Here is a 21,924-nt window from a genome sequence, read left to right as displayed (position 1 = left end):
GGAATACTATGGCTATTCCCTGGACCATTCTATTGTTACGAGTTAATTACAATCAGATGCATTACACTAATAAACAATATGCGGTTAGTTTCTGTGTATTTATAAAGCCGCGTCATGAAAATAATGAGTAATCACACAAGAACAGTACCATTGCTTTGACGCTGGGTGCCGCCAGTTTGCAAAACCGAGCAGATAACTTGCGTACGACAAGGCATGAGGTACCGTGGAAAAATGCGTGGCTTTACGGCAAGTGTAGGTTTTATACATCGCGATTTGAACGTGGAAAAGCTCTTACGCAACATTTCTGTGCGTACGCACCGTTTATACATGAGGCCCCAGGACTGTAGAGTCGCCCTTTGGATACGTGGATGTTTTGAATTCCAAATAAATGAGGTTATGGTTCAATCTAATTTCTTATAAAATTATCTATTGATGTATATTGGAATGTTTTGAAATAAAAAGAGAAGCTTAGGAAGGATATTTATCTTAACAATGTTAATTCTTCCAGCAAAGGTGAGATGAAGGGTTGACCATCTATGCAAGTCTTGCTCAATTTTTTCCATACAGACATCAAAGTTTTGTTGACAAAGAGGTTTATGTTTACTTGTGATGTTTACCCCTAGGTATTTAAACTGATCTGTGATGATAAAAGGGAAGATGTGAAATCTAATATTTTATGCTTGAGAATTGACTGTAAAGAGCACACTTTTATTCAAAATAATTCTGAGACCATAAATCTTTTGAAATTCAGTTAGTGCTGTTAGGACTCCATGCATTTTGTGTACTTGAGACACACAGTACCATATCATCTGCATATAGAGAAATTTTCTGTTAAAGTCCTTCTCTGATAATCCCCTTCTGAATTGGTATACAGTAGTTTGATCCATGCACAAATGTTCGGGCCAAACCCAAATTTCTCCATCAAATGTTTTTTTTTTGCATCTAACGATGATAATATCTCCGGGGTGTTTAACTTTGTGGGTGAAGATTGGAAGTTAAGTGTCTGTTTTTAATAAATCCAGTTTGGTCTTGTGATATTACTGAAGGGAGCACTTTCTCTATCCTTCTAGCTAGGACTTTGGAGAGTATCTTAACATCATTATTCAGAAGCGAAATTGGTCTGTATGATTCACATTATAATAAGTCCTTATTTTGTTTAGGAGAGATGATAATTAATGCATGGCGAAAAGTTTGAGGTAGAATTTTATTGTCTCTAGCTTATGTAAATGTTGCTAATAAAAGGGGAGCTAGTTGAGTTGAGATTTTCTTATAAAATTCGTCAGGGTAGCCATCAGGGCCTGCTGCTTTACCACTTTGAAGTGAGTTTACAGCATCTAGTAATTCTGATAGTGTCAGAGGTTTATGCAACTCCTCTGCACTAAGAGTATCTATTTGTGGTATCTGCAATGCATCCAGAAATGCATTAGATTGTGTCTTGTCTTCTTTAAACTCAGTAGAATATAAGAATTTACAGTATAGTAGTCTCTAAATGTGTGCATTATATTTTTATAGTCAATGATTGCTGAGATTGCATTGCAAACTTCTTGCTTCTGGATTTGTTGACCTAACATTTTATTAGCTTTCTCGCCATGTTCATAATAATGATGTCTTGATTTAAAAATGAGTTGTTCAGTTTCTTTAGTTATTAAGAGGTTGAGTTCTAAATGCAGAGCCTGCCTTTTTCTATGAAGGACCTCACTTGGACACCTGGCATGTTTTTGATCTATTCTAGTAATAGTGAGCTTTTGAGTTTCTCCGACACGCTATGTCACTCGATCAACTTCCTTTTGTTGTTTATACCACTGTTTAAACCAACAAATAGTATGTTTTCCTTTGCCTCTACTTGGTATTCACTGAAATTCTTCTATTTTCCCTCTTGCTTTTGCCATTGCCTTTTCACAGAAGGCTGAGCTTAAGGGCTATTTATATTGATTTGCATATTCAAAGAGGTGTAATTCTGGGAGGAGTTGGGACGGAACAGCAGGCGCGTGCACGTGCGTTACTTTTCACGCTGACTGGGTTTATGTAGCGGAAGAATGTGGAAATTGGCTTACACACAGATTTATGCATCTGGATTATGCGTAAGCACATTTCCGCTTTTGTCCATACGCCATGTTATAGTGTGAATTCTACGCACAGCATTATACATGAGGCCCCAGGGGTCTGATAAGTTGTGGTCAGTTACAAACTGTGTAATTGTTTTTGCAGTGTTAGATGTCATCACACCTATAGCAGGAGACCTATCTAGGTCTATATTTAAAACACAATTAAAGTCCCCATTATAATTTTATGAGTGTTCACATTGGGAATGGATGCAAGTACATTTTGGATAAAATCCCTATCATCAAAATTGGCTGCATAAATATTTATCAAAATCACTTTATAGTAAAATAAATTACATATGACAATCACATATCTCCCTTCAGGATCAGATACTACATCTGACACAACAAGTGAAACTATTCTATGTATCAGAATTACCACACTTCTAGTTTTCTTTGTAAAGCTGGAATGGAACATTTGGCCAGTCTAGTCTTTGTGCATCCGAAACTGATCCTTGCTTAATAAGTGGGTCTCCTGTAAAAATACTATTTAAGGGTTTAGACCTGTTAGGTGAGAAAATACAGTACTTTCTTTCTCTTTATTTCATGTTTTAAACCCTTAACATTCCAGCTCACAAAGTCACTGTCTGGTCTTGGAGACATTACTTCTAAACTTCTGTTGCTATTTTGTAGTCTTATTTGAAAATAAGACAGCTTTGACCTTAATTTCTAATTTTCCTGAGAGTTATTTCCATGAAGTCTATTATTACGTTGGCATTTACAGTTAGATCCATAAATATTTGGATAGAGACAACTTTTTCTAATTTTGGTTCTGTACATTACCACAATGAATTTTAAATGAAACAACTCAGATACAGTTGAAGTGCAGACTTTCAGCTTTAATTCAGTGGGTTGAACAAAACGATTGCATAAAAATGTGAGGCAACTAAAGCATTTTTTAACACAATCCCTTCATTTCAGGGGCTCAAAAGTAATTGGACAAATTAAATAACTGGAAATAAAATGTTCATTTCTAATACTTGGTCGAAAACCCTTTGCTGACAATGACAGCCTGAAGTCTTGAACTCATGGACATCACCAGATGCTGAGTTTCCTCCTTTTTAATGCTCTGCCAGGCCTTTACTGCAGCGGCTTTCAGTTGCTGTTTGTTTGTGGGCCTTTCTGTCCGAAGTTTAGTCTTCAACAAGTGAAATGCATGCTCTATTAGGTTAAGATCAGGTGACTAACTTGGCCATTCAAGAATTTTCCACTTCTTTGCTTTAATAAACTACTGGGTTGCTTTGGCTGTATGTTTTGGGTACAGCCCAAACACCGCCCAATTAATATGACTGCATTTAGCTGGATTTGAGCAGACAACATGTCTCTGAACACCTCAGAATTCATTCGGCTACTTCTGTCCTGTATCACATCATCAATAAACACTAGTGTCCCAGTGCCACTGGCAGCCATGCACGCCCAAGCCATCACACTGCCTCCACCATGTTTTACAGATGATGTGGTATACTTTGGATAATGAGCTGTTCCACGCCTTCTCCATACTTTTTTCTTGCCATCATTCTTGGTTTCATCTGTCCAAAGAATGTTTTTCCAGAACTGTGCTGGCTTTTTTAGATGTTCTTTAGCCAATCTAGCCTTTCTATTCTTGAGGCTTATGAGTGGCTTGCACCTTGCAGTGCACCCTCTGTATTTAATTTCATGCAGTCCTCTCTTTATGGTAGACTTGGATATCGATACGCCTACCCCCTGGAGAGTGTTGTTCACTTGGTTGGCTGTTGTGAAGGGGTTTCTCTTCACCATGGAAATGATTCTGTGATCATCCACCACTGTTGTCTTCCGTGGGCGTCCACGGGCCTCATGCATAACACCGTGCATAGAATTCACACTATAACATGACGTAATTACAAAAGCCGAAATGTGCTTACACACATAAAAATCTAGATGCAGGAATCTATGGTACTCCAATTTCCACATTCTTCCGCTCCATAAATCCCAGTCAGCGTGAAAAGTAACGCTCATGACTTCTGTCCCGCCCACAACTCCTCCCAGAATTACGCCTCTATGAATATGCAAATCAATATAAATCGCCCTTAAGCTCAGCCTTCTGTGAAAAGACAATAGAAAAAGCAAGAGGAAAAATGGAAGAATTTCAGCGAATACCAAGTGGAGGCAAGGAAAAACGTACTATTTGTTGGTTTAAACAGTGATATAAACAACAAAAGGAAGCTGATCGCCTGACATAGTCGCACAGTGCCCAAAATAAAAAAGAAGTTGTCACATATCAAAGTCGCTGTGAAAAGGTGAGTTGTAGCCCACCGTCTGAGTGTCATATGAAAGCTTATTAGAGTACAGAGAAAAAAAAAGGCATACAGTAGAAAAAAGCACGAAATGTCAACTTCAGTTTCGAAATTTCCACTTTAATTACGTAGTTTATTTTGTCATTAAAATGGAACATCATAAACTTCATCTCAAAATCATTTAATTAACCAGTTTCTCAAATCACATCGTAATTAAAGTAGCACGTTAAATGCTTTGTTTTGTATTTGATATTTTTCTCTATGTGTGTAAATCACTACGTGCTTCCGCTTTCTCTTTCTCCGACAGGACACAGAATCCATTACATTCGTGATATTACAACTCTCTGAATAATTAAAATACTAAGATGTATACGTGATATGTTTTTCATGATGGTAGGAGTTAAAGCATGTTATTAAACAGGGGAATACGGTGCGTGATTATATGCGACCTTCGCTGAAATTATTGTAGCAGTACTGTCTCTTTCAAACGTACTAATCTCCAATTCCTGTCCTTACTTTTCTTTCTCCACATACCCAATCGCCACACAATCAGCTCTGTAACAGACGTTAAGCCATCTGTAAGCTTATAACGACAATTCTTGAAAATGTTTAAGGAACATTGAAATTTCTTTTTAGTACAAGGTTAGTTATTCTATCCATGTATCCTTCCAGTGTCGCATCAGCCCCAGGAAAGAATACAGCACAAGGTAGGATCAATCCATGAACTAGCTAGTGCTGCAGAACCGTGTCCTCACATGTTATATTTTTAACAATACAGATTATGTAAATGAAGTTAAAGTTTTATCTATATAATATAATCAACATATTTTGCTGCATTTCATCTTAAAAATGATATCGTCATCATATGTAAATACACGCTTTATAAAGTGGCGCAGGTTGTGCAATATTATAACTGTAGTGCAAGTTTACAGTGGGGTAATTGTACTTATAAGTACAAACAGTTCTACAAGGAGCACTTGATGGGATTGACTGTTTCTGAACCGTGAGGTCCGTACAGGAAAGGCTTTGAAACGTTTTGCCGTGGCTGAGGCAGGGTGGGCTTGATGCTGTATACCGATATTTCTCTTTCCAATCAGCTGCTGCTGTGATTCCCCACTCGGATACAGTGATATAAATAGTCTGAGTGTTGTAGTGAGGGTAATATGGAAAAAGATGATCTGCTGTGGCAACCCTTAACGGAAGCAGCTGAAAGAAGGAAAAAAAGGTGCAGTGAGAGTAACAATGCTAAAGCAGTTATGGTATTTGGAATACTATGGCTATTCCCTAGACCATTATATTGTTACAAGTTAATTATAATCAGATGCATTACACTAATAAACAATATATCGTTAGTTTCAGTGTATTTATAAAGCCGCAGCAGGAATGTGGCACTAAGAAATAAAGATAAACCACACAGTAACAGTAGCACTGCTTTGGCGCTGGGTGCCACCAGTCTGCAAAACCAAGTGGAGAACTTGCGTACGACATGGTATGAGGTACCGTGGAAAAGTGGGTGGCTTTACACCAAGTGTAGGTTTTATACATCGCGATTTGAACGTGGAAAAGTTCTTACACAACATTTCTGTGCATACGCACCATTTATGCATGAGGCCCCAGGTCTTTTTGCGTTGCTGAGTTCACCAGTGCTTGCTTTCTTTCTCAGGATGTACCAAACTGTAGATTTTGCCACTCGTAATAATGTAGAAATTTCTTGGATGGGTTTTTTCTGTTTTTGCAGCTTAAGGATGGCTTCTTTCACCTGCATGGAGAGCTCCTTTGACCGCATGTTGTCTGTTCACAGCAAAATCTTCCACATGCAAGCAACTCCAGGCCTTTTATTTGCTTAATTGACAATGACATAACGACGGACTGTGAAACTGTCCCTCCACCCCCCCATTTTGCCTCCCCTCTCTACTTTTATATAGTCAGTGTTATCTGGCCCACAATTTGAAGTTGGGAACTATTAATAAATAAACTACTCAAAAAAGTTAAAGGAACACTTTGAAAACATATTGGATCTCAATGGGAAAAAAATCATGCTGGATATCTATACTGACATGAACTGGGTAATACTTTAGGAACAAAAGGATGCCAAATTGTTTGACAGAAATGAAAATTATCAACGTCCAGAGAGCTGAATTCAAAGACACCTCGAAAATCAAAGTGAAAAAATAATGCAGCAGGCTAGTCCATTTTGCCGAAATTTCATTTCAGCAACTTCAAATTGGACTCAGTTGTTTGTATGGTCTCCACATGCTTGTATGTATGCTTGATCTCCTCCCAGATCTGGACCAGGGCATCACTGAGCTCCTGGACAATCTGAGGTGCAACCTTGCGGCATCGGATGGACTGAAACATAATGTCCCAGAGGTGGTCTATTGGGTTTAGTTCAGGCAAGCATGGGGGCCAGTCAATAGTATCAATTCCTTCATCCTCCAGGAACTGCCTGCATACTCTTGCCACATGAGGCTGGGCATTGTTGTGCACCAGGAGGAACCCAGGATCCACTGCACCAGCATAGGGTCTGACAATGGGTCCAAGGATTTCATCCTGATACCTAATGGCAGTCAAGGTGCTGTTGTCTAGCCTGTAGAGGTCTGTGCGTTCCTCCATGGATATCCTCCCCAGACCCACCACCAAACCTGTCATGCTGAACGATGTTACAGACAGCATAACATTCTCCATGGCTTCTCCAGACCCTTTCACAGACCTTCACAGTGGCCATGCTGGTGGTCATTTTGTTCGGGTGAACCTGCTCTCATCTGTGAAAAGTACAGGGCGCCAGTGGTGAACCTGCCAATTCTATGTAAACTAAGTTTGAGAATAAACTGAGAGCACTTGGCAATCAGTTGGAAGACGTTAAGCAAACAATCTCAACTCGAATTGAAACAGCTAAACATCTGGTATCTACCGCTGCCAGAAAAGTGATGGCTGCAAATTCTGAATGCAACAAATTTGGAGACAGACTTGCTGCACTGAAAGATGGATGCAGAAGGAATAATATTAGAATTGAAGGCCTCCCAGAGAATCGTGAAAGTCCAAACCCAGTGAAATTCGTAGCTGAATTATTCTCTAAAATAATTGGAGAGGACTTTAAATCAGACACCGAGATAACAGCAGGTTACCGCACATGGGGATCAAATACCTCTAAACCTAGGAGTTTTATCGTGCGCTTCAAAAAATTATAATTTAAATTACACATAATGTCACTTCTTAGACAGAAACAAGAGATTACATTTGAAGGTAACCACATTTGCATTTTCCTGGATTTCTCAACTTCAACAGCTGCTAAACGTGCAGCTTTTTACGAGATTAAACAGTGTTTACGGAAAGTCGAGATCAGATACAGCCTCTAGTACCCTGCCAAACTGAAAGTGCATATTTAAGACAAGTATTACATCTTTATCACTATGGAGGAAGCAGGAAAAGAGTTAAGAAAACTGATCCTGACACTTTTTTGAAATATGATTGTGAGTTGCATCCTGTCATGGCATGGCAAAGAAGATCTTTCCAGCTGTTTGATCCTTTTGCAATGATACTGGAACTGTAATTACACATCCTTTTCCCTTCTCGTCCACTTTTTGTTTATGTGATAATTACAATAAATGGGTATTTGTATGTATGTGTGAAAGAAATTATTTTTTTTTTCTTCTTTTTCACTCTTCTAAAGGAGACTATTCAATATCATACCCTTGGTTTATTGTTATTGTTATTATTGTATTAGGATTTACTATGCTTATCCAGGGCCACTTTTTAACACCATTCCCTGGGTTTACTATTTTACAAGCTCAAGATTGCTGTAGATTATATTTTATGCTTATAGTAATTGGACTGTATTGGCAATAGATATTTCAATTTTATTCCTCATACACCGCTACTGGGGAGCTAGTTTTGTTTTGGACATGCTCTGTCTCTAGGTATGTCAGAGGAGAGGGAATTTGTGAAGTGTGGTCCTTGCTCAAGTGGGGAGTCAAATTGCGGGGGTTGGGGGGGTTTGGGTTTTGGGCTTGGGGGGAGAGAAAAAGAGCAAGCTATCTCTGATCTATCCTTTTAATTTTTATAAGTGCCAATGTAAAAATAGGCTTCATGGCGATATCTCCTGGGAAAGCTGGAAATTAAGGTCAAAGCTGTCTTATTTTCCGATATGGCTAAAAAATGACAACAAAAGTACAGAAGGAATGTCTCCAAGACTGGACAGTTAACTTTGTGACGTGGAATGTTAAAGACCTGAATCACAAATTCAAGAGAAAGAAAGTATTCTCTCACTTAACAGGTCTAAACGCTAAAATTGTACTTTTACAGGAGACCCACTTATTAAGCAAGGATCAGTTTTGGCTACACAAAGACTGGACTGGCCAAATGTTCTATTCCACCTATACAAAGGAAATGAGAGGTATGGGAATTCTTGTACATAGAACAGTCTCATTTGTAATATCAGATATAGTATCTGATCCAGAAGGGAGATATGTGATTGTCATAGGTAATTTAACTGTAAATTGATTTTGATAAATATTTATGCACTCAATGTCGATGATAGGGAATTCATGCAAAATGTATATGCATCCTTTCCCAATGTGAACAATCGGAAAATTATAATGGCTTTAATTGAGTTTTAAATCCAGACCTAGATAGGTCTCCTGTGTCAGGGGTGATGACATCTAACACTTCAAATACAATTACATAGTTTGTAACTGACCACAACTTATCAAACCTCTGGAGATTTCTAAATCCAAAATGAAGAGCATATTCCTTCTACTCAGCAGTGCATCATTGCTACTCAAGAACTGATTATTTCTTTGTAGATAATTTCTTGCCTACAACTAAATCATGTAAGTATGATACTATTGCTATTTCTGACCATGCCCCCTTAATTTTGGAGCTAAAATCACTATGCCCAATATACTTATCTTGCAGATGGCGTCTTAATCCACTTTAATTAGCAGATGACAACTCTACAGAATTTATATCCAAGCATATCAAATACATCCTCAGAGGTTTCTGTAGGAACACTCTGCGAAACCCTGAAGGTCTTCTTAAGAGGACATATTATCTCATATCTTTCCCACAGAAATAAATTGGAAACCAAGAAGGTATCACAGCTAATCAACGAAATTACTAGAATAGATCAAGAACATGCCAGGTGTCCAAGTGAGGCGATTCAAAAGGCAGGTATTCAGAGCTCAACCTCTTAATAACTAAAGAAACTGTACAACTCATACTTAAATTAAGACATCTTCATTACGAACATGGAGAGAAAGCTCATAAGATCCTGGCTCAACAAATCCACAAGCAATAAGTTCGCAATACAATCCCAGCAATCATCAACACAAACAAGGCAAAATCATTGACCATAAAAATATAATGGACACATTTAGAGACTACAATAAATCATTATATTCTATTTAGTTTAAAGAAGACAAGACATAATCAAATACATTTCTGGATGTTTTACATATACCACAAATAGATACTCTCAGTGCAGAGGAATTGGATAAACCTCTGGCACTATCAGAATTACTAGATGCTATAAACTCACTTCAGAGTGGTAAAGCTGCAGGTCCTGATGGCTACCCTGCTGAATTTTGTAAGAAATTTTAACTCAGCTAGCTCCCCTTCTATTAGCAACATTTACAGAAGCTAGAGAAAATAAAATTCTACCTCAAACCTTTTGCCAAGCAATAATTACCGTCTTTCCTAAACAAAATAAGGACTTATTACAAAGTGCATAATACAGACTAATCTTACTTATGAATAACAACATTTATTTTAGAACATTAGAACACTCTAGACGAGAACAGGCCATTCAGCCCAATAAAGCTTGCCGGTCCTTTCCACTTATTTCTTCCAAGAAAACATCAAGTCGAGTTTTGAAAGTCCCTAACGTCTTACTGTCTACTTGGTAGCTTATTCCAAGTGTCTATCGTTCTTTGTGTAAAGAAAAACTTCCTAATGTTTGTGCGAAATTTACCCTTAACAAGTTTCCAATTGTGTCCCTGTGTTCTTGATGAACTCATTTTAAAATAACAGTCTCGATCCACTGTACTAATTCCCTTCATAATTTTAAACACTTCAATCATGTCACCTCTTAATCTTCTTTTGCTTAAACTGTAAAGGCTCAGCTCATTTAATCTTTCCTCATAATTCAACCCCTGTAGCCCTGGAATCAGCCTAGTCGCTCTTCTCTGGACCTTTTCTAGCGCTGCTTTGTCCTTTTTGTAGCCTGGAGACCAAAACTGCACACAGTACTCAAGATGAGGCCTCACCAGTGCATTGTAAAGGTTGAGCATAACCTCCATGGACTTGTACTCCACACATCATGTTATATTACCTAACATTCTGTTAGCCTTCTTAATGGCTTCTGAACACTGAGGTCGATAGCTTAGAGTCCACTATGACTCCTAAATCCTTCTCATAAGGTATACTCTTGATTTTCTGACCGCCCATTGTGTATTCAAACCTAACATTTTTACTTCCTATATGTAATACTTTACATTTACTGACATTAAATTTCATCTGCCCAATTCTGTATGCTATCCAAGTCCTTCTGTAATGATATAACGGATTCCAAATTATCTGCTAGTCCACCTATCTTAGTATCATCTGCAAACTTAACCAGCTTGTTACTTATATTCCTATCTAAATCATTTATATATATTAAAAATAGCAGCAGCCCTAGCACTGACCCCTGTGGAAAACCACTCAACATTGGCCAGTTCTGATGAGGTTCCTCGCACCATCACCCTCTGCTTCCTGTGTCTGAGCCAATTCTGTACCCATCTAAAAACATCATCCTGAACTCCCACTTCTTTTAATTTGATGCCCAACCTCTCATGTGGCACCTTATCAAATGCTTTCTGAAAGTCCAGATAAATAATATCATAAACTCCACTTTGATCATATCCTTTTGTTGCCTCCTCATAGAATTCCAGCATGTTAGTAAAACACGACCTCCCTCTTCTGAACCCATGCTGATTATTCTGAGCCCATATAGCACATTTTCATACAAATAATGTACTGTAGCTCAAAGTGCTTTACATGATGAAGAAAGTAAGAATTAAAATTAGAGAACACTAATTAACATAGAATAAAAGTAAGGTCTGATGGCCAGGGAGGACAGAAAAAGCAAAAAAAAAACTCCAGACGGGGGGAGAAAAAATAAAATCTGCAGGGGTTCCAGGCCATGAGACCGTCCAGCTCCGTCTAGGCATTATACCCAACATAAATGATCAGTCCTCCATCAGTCCTGAATAACGATGTTAAGATACTCTCCAAAGTGTTAGCTAGAAGGATGCTTCCTTCGCTAATATCACAAAATCAAACCTGGATTTATTAAAGGCAGACAGCTTCCAATCTTCAACACCTGGTTAATGTAATATATTCACCAACAAAGTCAAACACCCCGGAGATATTATTATCGTTGGATGCAGAAAAAGCATTTGACATGATTGAATGGAACTACCTTTTCACCTCTTTGGAGATATTTGGGTTTGGCCCAAACATTTGTGCATAGATCAAACTACAATATACCAATCCAGAAGCTTCAGTTTGCATTAACATAATTCATTCAGACTACTTTATACTAGAACATGGTACCAGACAAGGATGCCCCTTGTCAGCACTGCTTTTTGCAATCACCATTGAGCCACTGGCAATTCATTGTTGAACTGCTATTGAGATAAAGGGGATTATCAGAAAAGGACTGGAACAGAAAGTTTCTCTATATGCAGATGATATGGTACTGTATATTTCAGATCCACAAAATACTGTGCCTGCAGTCCTAACAACACTAACAGAATTTCAAAAGATTTCTGGTCTCAGACTCAATTTGAATAAAAATGTGCTCTTCCCAGTGAATTCTCAAGCATACAATATTAGATTGGACATCTTCCCTTTCATCATCGCAGATCAGTTTAAATACCTAAGGTTAAATATCACAAGTAAATATAAAGCTCTTTATCAACAAAATTTTGCTGTCTGTATGAGAAAAAATAAGCAAGACTTGCACAGATGGTCAACCCTTCATCTCACTTAAGCTAGAAGAATTAACATTGTTAAGATGAATATTCTCCCTAAGCTTCTCTTTTTATTTCAAAACATTCCAATATACATCAATAGATAATTTTTTAAGAAATTAGATTCAACCATAAACTTATTTATTTAGAATTCACATCTACCCAAATTTCAATTTTATTACTGGGCAGCAAACATACAAACTATAAAAACATGGACATGGACAAAAATAGATGAACATACACAGGCTTGGTCCACAATAGAAATAAAATCCTGAAGTAATTCTTTATATTCCTTGCTTTGTACCCCAATAAATACAAGTTATTGCCAATATACTAACAACCCAATTGTGCTTCACTCACTCAGAATATGGAACCAATGTATTTTAAGTTAGAGAGCTACCTTTTTCCACCCTCTCAAACATATGTAATTTTTAATGCTTGGAAAACATTCTGGATTAAATCACTTAGAGATCTCTACATAGACAACATCTTTACATCCCACGGGCAATTACATTCCATATTTAACTTTCCAGCAACACATTTCTTTCACTATCTTCAAATTAGAAAGTTTGTTAAACAGAGCCTGTCCAATTTTCCTCACCTCCCACCTACCTCTATGACGGAAAAAATATTGCTTAGTCTTGAGGACTCAGACAGCATTTCCGTAATATACTGTATAAAGGTATTTTACAGTCCAGTCCCTCCCTTTCAAAGATCCAAGAGAACAGTGGGAAAAGGATATCTTACTCAACATTTCAAAAAAGGAGTGGAAAGTAGCAATGCACAGAATTCATTTGAGCTCCATATGCGCATAGCATAGAATTATTCAACTCAAAATTATGTACCAAGTGAATCTCTCTTGTTTAAAATTATCTAAAATGTTTCCAAGTCAAGATCCAACCTGCGAAAACTGCAATCAAGTTCCGAACACATTTGTTTGGAGTGCACCAAATTAACATAATTTTGGGCCAAAAACTTTAAATGCCATTCAGACAGCATTGGTGTCACAATCCCTCCTAATCCTCTAACAGCTGTGTTTGGGGTACTTCCAGATGGGCTTAAAATCGAGAAGGACAAACTGTAATTGCCTTTACTACACTACTGGCATGTAGACTTATCTTGCTCAATTGGAAGAATCCTAACTCTCCTATTCTAAGTCAGTAGGTAACTGATGTTATATATTACCGTTGTATTTAAAATTGGAAAAAATTAAATTCACACTTAGAAGATCTGTACAAAACTTTTTTTAAACATGGCAGGATTTAATCAATAACATTTTAGAATAAACATGTAAATTGCGGAATCAGGTTCTCTTCCCTCATCTACTCCATTTATCTTTATTCATTTATTAATGTATCTATTCACTTGTCTTTACTAGCATAAAGTTTTATATTGCTGGCCTAGCTCTCTTTTTGGGGGGGGTTGATTTGTTTCGAACCTTTTTTATTATTTATTTATTTAATATTTTTTGTAAAACTTGAGTTTTATGTATGAAATGTTAATTGATTTTAATAAAATCAATAAAATTAAAAAAAAGTTTTCCTTTAATTTTATTTTTTTGAGCAATATATTAAATCTACAACTAATTGCCAGATACTTATTCACTGAAATTAATGAGACCATGCCAAATACTGTTATTATTAAATAGACGTAATTTGTATACTCAAAAATCAAATTACTAACAGTAGTTATACAGTATATGATTGTCTTTGTTGCAGCATGGGCTATTCTATTGTGCATTAAATTTCACTGTAAAAATTAAAATCAAACAGTATTAAAGCACTTGCTTTGTATTACAGAAACACATTCTGCTTACCTAGAAACAGCAAATATGCCACCATTCATTGATCCGTAGCAAGAAAGAGAAACAAATATTGGAACAGCTATGGAAAATTTCCCCATTAATTTTGTAGCAAAGCTCTGTAAAAGAAGCAGAAACAGAAAAATGTATGCATTATAAGAACTAATTAGGCAATTTAATTTGTCTCTCCTTTGATGGTGATTTTTGTTGGCATTTTGGATTTTGGTACAGTGATCTGACTGGACTTTTTGGCTTTTGATGCTGTTTTTCCCATTTTCAACTCCCCATTCCTGTTATGGTGTTACATGTTTTTATGTATGTTATTGTTGTTTGTGAGTTATTATGCATTTTATTTTTATGTATTGAATCTGTTTCTAATCTCCACATGCCAGCAGGTAGTCAGAGGTGCCTGGCTGAAGTCAAGGTTTCCTCCTAACCATATATATTTGATTCTACAATTAGCATCAGCATACCAGTTCTGTTTCTGCAAGCCTCACCAAATGGTGTTTAAAATAAGTAATATTATTTCCTCGGTAATTTATTATTAAAATGTTCATAAAAAATGATTGAGTTTGTCTTCTTAAGCATTTTTTTCAATTTTCCACCCTTTATGTTCAATGTAATTTCTTACCTAGAACAATATTGCATCTTATGGTAGGGAAAGATGACTTCCTGCCATGTAATGCAAGTTCTTTTGGCCCTGCAGTGTTCTTCCTTTACTCATGAGTGTTTGTGCATATTGGGAGTATCTACAAGGCTCAAGCAAGGTAAGCCTTTGACCCCAAGTGCCTGAGAGACCACAGTAACTGATGCCTGCTTCTCCTTCACCTTCATCACTTCCAGTTTTGCATGTTGTATTTGTGTTAAAGAACAATGAAACAGTAAAAGAGCATTAAATGAGGAACACACAATCAACAAACACTGCTACGGTGTTACATGTGTATATGTATTTTATTGATGTTTTTGAGTTATGTGTTTTATTTTTTATGTATTGATTCTGCCTCTAATTGTGTATTGTTCCTTTAAATGTTCTTATATTTCTTGTTATTTGTTCGTGGAGCCACAAAAGTTCACTATCCCTGGGTGCTCCCTCTGGCCATATATGTCAGCTGAGAAGTCCTTATTGCTGTGTTTGGAGTTGGTGTTTTTGGTATTTTTATTATTTTTTGCTTTGTTTAAAGGTTTCTGATTACTGTGTTTTTTGACTTTTTTTGCTGAAGACTTCCTTTTAGCCAACTCCATTTTTGCCTCCTTTTGCTTTGTAGAACTCTACCTTGTGTTTTTCTAAATTTGTTAAATAAGTTGTTTATTTATAAAGATTCTTTGTTTGCCCTGTTCATACCAGCCACAATTCTGTGGAAGTCCTTCTCTTTGTGGGGATTCTGGCCTGAGTTTGAGATATTTATGGTTATTTTGCCAGCACTTAATGTCTGGGGCCTTTTCCAGCTGAAGCCAGCAGATAGTCTTAGCGGCATAGCCAAAGCCAAGGTTGCCTCTACTGGGCAGACCAGGTATGTTTGTGGTCTACTCCCTAGCTTGTTTTTGTAGGGCCAATCTTATTTTGCTTTGGAAAAACTTAAATAGCATTGCATGCACAGACCTGCATGGACAAAGATTAGCATGACACATTGAAAAACTCACTAAGGTGCAGCACAAATAGCCAGCAGAGGATTAAAGACATCCATGACATTTTTGTTTGAACGCTTTTCAGTATCGTACTCTTCATTATATTATATGGGGTACCCAGCCGGTCCCCAAACCTTCACAATGTTTTCCTCTTAATTATTATAGTGTGTGAAATCTGAACTTTCAAGTTTAAAAATGGGGCTACAGATCCTTATTCTCTGCTTTAAAATGTAGACCTCCTATGCTGCACAAGTCAAATTGAGGTATGAAAAGTCCTGTAAAATTTACGTCCTTAAAGGTAGTAACAATAATTTGAAAAAAGATGATCAATATCTTTAAGAAAAGTACATCACAGTGATCATAATGGGCCAACATCAAACCTTTATTTTCACCCACGGCTAACAAGGCCTGCCTTGACTGCTTAGAAAAAGCCACCAAGGAAGACCTACATATGCTCCTCCCATTTAATGGAAAATAAGTCATCAGTATAACGCCCCTATTTCAAAGAAGTTTGGAGTCCTATTGCAGACAGAACAGATATGCAGAAAATTACTTTTTCAATTGTTTGCGGGCCTTGCACTGTCCACAAGGCATTTATTGCAACTACCAGACAATCTTAGAGTCATGTAGTGTAAACAGTGTGAGTATTCTTTTTGTGTTATTATATTTTGTATTTTTGACCACAAAGCCATTCGGTTCTAAACTTGAGTTGTTGCTGTTTACATTTAGGCAATTCATAACCAATACATTGTAAAAAACCTGGTGGGTGGCAGGGGGAGTGAGAAGGAGGAATAGATTCAGTACTCAGACAACCTTGGATGGTCTATTCTTTCTTCCATGGCCAAAACTGCTGGTCTCACCATGTTTAGCCACCCTTAATTTCATTAGCATCTTCCGCGTGGCTGCCTTATTCAGTGCCCACATATTAATACTGTCGGCTCTGCCTCACACCACTCACTTAACACTAGTGGCAACACAATCTGCCACCCTTTTTTCAATCTGTGAGCCAATCAAAGAGAGGTTTCTACCTGAGATGCACACAGACCAATGGACTTCAGCAGAGAAGTGCTTGCAAAATGCTTATTGTGTGTTGTATGCATGCTCCCTCCCCCCAACACTCTACAATGGTCATTTTAGGCTGGCTTCTACAGACAACTACACCCCTTAGACACCTAAGTAGCTCATCTCTCTCATCTCTCTCGGGTCTGAACTGTGAGCATTACAATGCTTTCCTTGTCAGTGGGAGATTGTGAAGCTCTCTGTTTATGTAACATTTAAATTTTATATTGCTGAGATTTGTCCAAACATAAAAATATCAAAAGGTACCACAAACATCTAATGCCAATTGAGGATTGTAATTGATTGTAATTGTAATTGATTAATGCCAGTTGAGGATTGTGTAATTGTACTAGCATCCAATTGTTTGTTTGTTTTTTGGGACATAATTTTTATAATTAAAATGCATCAGCAGTATAGCAATAAAACAACATTTAATCCCTAGCATGCAAGTAAAATTATCTGTTAATCCCTTGCATTTAAATAACCTTATCTGTCATTTCTATAATTACATTTCATAGAAAGAGTGAAACACTGGTAGTATTAACTTCATATTACATTTCAAAGGTTTACCTTATTCAGAAGAAGTTTTCATAGGTAAAAGGCACACCTGAAATCTACGGTAGGTCTGCAATTCATTTTGTGCACGATATTTTAACTGATATGACAAGCAAACACTTTATCATGTTAAGATGTCAAACAAAGTGCCAAAGTCCCACACAATCATCAGAAAACACACAGAAAATGCACTTTAAATGTAGATAGAGATGAACAGAGAGGTCCAAATAGGGACTAAAACCAATCTTTCAAAACTGTCAAAGGCATTGATAAAGCTGATCAAGTAGATTTCTTTTAGTTAAATAGTGAATGATATACTAGAGGGCATGAACCATAATTATGGGAATCTTTTTCCGACCACATTTCTACTGTTTCTCAATAATGCATGATCATGCTATATAATATCTGCAAGAACAGAGTATGCAGCATAACGTCTGGTCCAGGCTCTGTTCTTGTAGCGTCTGGACTACTGCAACTCTCTTCTGGCAGGAGTACCTGCATGTGCTATCAAGCAGATGAGCCAGAATGCAGCAGCCCATCTTATATTTAACCAGCCGAGATGGACACATGTCACTCCTCTCTTCAGGTCACTACATAGTCTCAGTCTCATGTGGCAGCACACATTAAGTTCAAATCCCTGCTACTTGCCTGCAGAGTAGTGACTGGTTCAGCACCTTAGTATATTGAGACACTGGTGATGTCCTATAATTCTTCATGCCCACTCAGATCTGCCAGTGAATAGTGTCTGGTGATGCTGCCTCTGCGTAGTATCAAGTCTGAATCGAGAGTCTTTTCCCGTGTAGTTCCCAGTTGGTGGAATAGGTGCCTCCATCCACACTGCTGACTCCTTCAATGTATTTATGAAGCAATTGAAGACCCTGTTCTGTGAATATTTTTCTAATTGTCTAAAGAAAAAAAAAACCCTATGATCTGTGATCTTTTACATTGTTTTTTAATTTAGTTAAGTTTAGTTGCTTTATCAATTATAATCAATTATTGTAAAATTATTAATTATTATATCTTTTCACCTGCGGCAATAAACTTTTTTTACCTGTCATATTTCACTTGCTGAACAAACAGGCCCTAGCCTAATGTTATGTTTACCTCTGTTGTAAGTCACTTTAGATAAAAGTGTCTGCCAAGCAAATACATGTAAACGAAAGAATAAAATCCATTTATATTGTCATGTTGCAACTGAAGAACAGTTACTCTTTAGAACCAAAAAAGAAACATTAAGAAAAACACTACATGTGGTTTTCTCTTATGTGTCATTTTTGTCATAAAATTCATACCAGAGTGACTGAGAATGATATATACTGTAATCCCTGTGGTCTGACAATTCAAATTACCTTAGAAAGAACAGCAAGAGAGAACAATTATATCCTGGATTTAAAATGACAGTGACGTTAGTCCAATGGTACACAGAATGCCTAACTCAGAGAACGTCTATTTGTGCAACAAAGACAAATATCACGGTGCCAAAATATGCTGATTTTCAGACATTTGATGCAAGAATAGATTTAAGTTATCTAAAACATATTTTTAACCTAAAGTACTACTTTTGTTCTCTCATGCTAAGGAGGTTCTGCCTAGCAGATATGCTCCTTTTAAAATGTTTATCTGAGATTTATTATGCAATGGTAAAAATTATGGCCCTGTCCTAAATATATATTAAAAAAGAGCCTTAAACACAGATGGCTATATATCTTTTCTTCATGGATTCCTGCATATTGAGTAGATGAGTATTATGCAATCAAAAATAAAAAATAATTTGTAAATACAAGATACTGGGCTTATGGTGTTCACAGATTTTATCAATATATTCACAAATTGTATCCTTTGTTCTCAGCTGCAAGTGATCACTGTCTATCTCTCCATTACCACCCAGAGAGGTTAACAGACACAGTGTGTTTACATGTACACACATAACTGGGCTAAGGTGACTAACTCAGAAACCTGGCTTCTTAAAAATCCGCATTTATATGTATAAGTAATCTTTTTAAAGTCTCCTTTGCCTAAATTCACCAACGTCATTAAATCACACAAAAAAGAGTTAACATCATCATCAGCCACCGTGAATCTTAAAACAAGCATGAAGACTGTGATAATTAGGCTTTGTAAGTATGTTTAGTCAAACTGACACTTTATTAATATGTTTTTGTTACCAGATTGTATGCAGCAGTATTTTTGGCTTGGCTGTACAATGTGTATGTCTTCCTTTATTCTCAGGGCTACAGGGATATTAATGACGCAGAAGTTTTTACTTCAGTATAACAAGTATTGTGTGCAGTTACTTGCTACTTTAAAAATTATCAGACTAAATAATGCATGTTACTCTTAATGCATTTCCCCAGTGCACTTGAGAATGTGTTGTTGATGATTTCAGTGCTGTACAGTCAGCTCATCAACAAAAATGACTGACTTCTGAAATATTGAGACATTATTTCAACCAGGAGAAGGAATAATGCAATCGTTTGAGCACTTGCTTCTGGAAATTTATCTTGTGGATGGTACTAACAGTCGAGGTTGGCTCCCTGCTCCCTTCTGGGAACCGCTTGAACTCAAACCATCGATAGTCATGAACCAAGATGAGTCGGGCATATGAGAACACATGCTTACAGTAATGGGTAGTTGCGAGAGTGTTAAGTGTTTTTATTAAAAATCAAAAACAAAATTGTTCAAATAGGTGCAGTGCATCCAATTCTTCCATAAACAAATAATCGAATAAAACAATCCATGGATAGTGGAGGTTAAAACAGTTAAAAACATGGCAGGAAATTGTCTTTTAAAACTCACATAAGACCCAGTGCATTCTTCTAAAACTGACATCATAAAAACAAAATCAGTAAAAAAGTAAAATAAGTAAATAAATAACAATCAATTTCTCCATAACACAAACAGCACTAAATGGGCCACAAAATCCAAACTAATAAGTAAAGAAGAGCATGATGTTATGTCTTCAAGGAAGATGAGGTTTGGAGTAACCAGGAGAAGACAAAATCAGGACCAAAACGGGTCAAAACCGGATGATCAAAGAAAACCGAAGAGCAAGAAACAAAGTAATGCACATAAGAAAACGTCAAAACAGAAATAAAAAAGCACAAAGATTTTTAGCAAGAATTTTTTTTATCTGTAGCTCAGATAGGGAACTATTGCTCTGTGTGGTGGACAGCTGGGGATTCAACCCAGCCGGGACGCCTGGAAGAACCAGGAGAGGGATGATACCTTCCCCGGGCCACAAGAAGGCAGCTGCCCTGGTCTGCGTGGGGGTCACGGGAATAGAACTTGGAACCTCATCCCTGTTGGGGCCCGTGGTCATTGCTGGGGGGCGCCCAGATAATTATGGAGCCCTGGAAGGGAGCACTTCTGCCACACCAGGAAGTGCTGCCGGAAGAGAGTCCAGGTATGCCCGGAGTGCTTCCGGGTGCAAGGGCAGCACTTCCGCCACACCAGGAAGTGCTGCCTGGAAGATCATCAGGAAGCACCTGGAGCACATCTGGGTGAATTATAAAAGAGGCCACCTCACTCCACTCGAGGAGCTGGAGTCGGGTGGAAGAGGACGGAGCTTGTGAGGAGTGGAGTAGAGGCGGAAATAGAAAGAAGAAAGAACTGTGAGCCATTATTGTGGGTTGGTGAACTGACTGTATTGTGTGAGCAGGTGCAGAAGGTGTTTGTTATCTGTCTGTCTCAGTGTCTGTCTGTGTCCGGGCTTCTTTCACAACTGGAAGATCTTTTATATCCGTTGCATCACAGTACTCGGGTCACAGCTTCTGAGGACACACCCATAACAACAGGGACCCAACAGTACAGCAAATATGCACAACTGCCTGTGACAAAATCATTTCTATTACAGAGAATAAAATAAAAACTGCAAATAATCACAACATCTTTCACTGCAAGGGTCATAAACTACTATTTTAGCAAAAAAATGGCTGCAACTGCATGAAGGATATCTGTTGTTGCCAATTATAGAAAAGTTAGTTTTGAACAACATTTACAGTGTAAAGGTAAAGCTTTTAAATGTAGCCTGCACTAAAGGAATATATTATAAAAGTGTTGTTGTGTGCTGTTGTTGATTATGTACAAGTTATCCATTTCAGATACCCAACTTAGAGGTTTCTTAGTCCTTATTGTAAAGATTATTGTCTTGACTGATTCTCCTCTTAATTTGCTCTGGTATGCTTAAATGCCTGTTTCACTTTAATACTGAAAAACTGAATTTTCTGTTTTGGGTAAAAAAAAAGGGTAACCCTCAACAAGAAAAGACATTTTATTTTGGAAGACGAGACGAAATGGATTGTATTTAATGTTAATTAAATTAATTTTAGAATTTTGAAGACTTTGCTTTGTTTCTTGTTTTGAATAATATGGGTAAACCTGTGGCATTAGATGAAATATTAGGACCTTACAGTGGCTTTTGGGATACATGGGCCCTGTGCTAACCAGAAGTGCACTAGAGAATTGACAAGTTGTAGGAAAGATGCATTTAAATTAGGGAATGGAGAAAAGAGAGT

At 37.3% G+C, this 21,924-nt stretch overlaps 1 protein-coding gene across 1 annotated transcript in view; it reads right to left on the bottom strand.

The window, feature by feature from the left end:
- Positions 1-21,924, bottom strand: part of slc7a11 (solute carrier family 7 member 11) — a 138,950-nt gene that overhangs the window by 15,441 nt on the left and 101,585 nt on the right. Inside the window, exon 8 of the mRNA XM_039751681.1 lies at positions 14,186-14,289. Coding sequence (XP_039607615.1) covers positions 14,186-14,289 — 104 coding nt within the window. The remainder of the gene's footprint in view (positions 1-14,185; positions 14,290-21,924) is intronic.

The sequence above is a fragment of the Polypterus senegalus genome, chromosome 4 (assembly GCF_016835505.1).
Source record: "Polypterus senegalus isolate Bchr_013 chromosome 4, ASM1683550v1, whole genome shotgun sequence".
Lineage (NCBI taxonomy): Eukaryota > Metazoa > Chordata > Cladistia > Polypteriformes > Polypteridae > Polypterus > Polypterus senegalus.
Note: the sequence above shows the minus strand (reverse complement) of the source record. Positions and strands in the feature narration are given on the sequence as shown.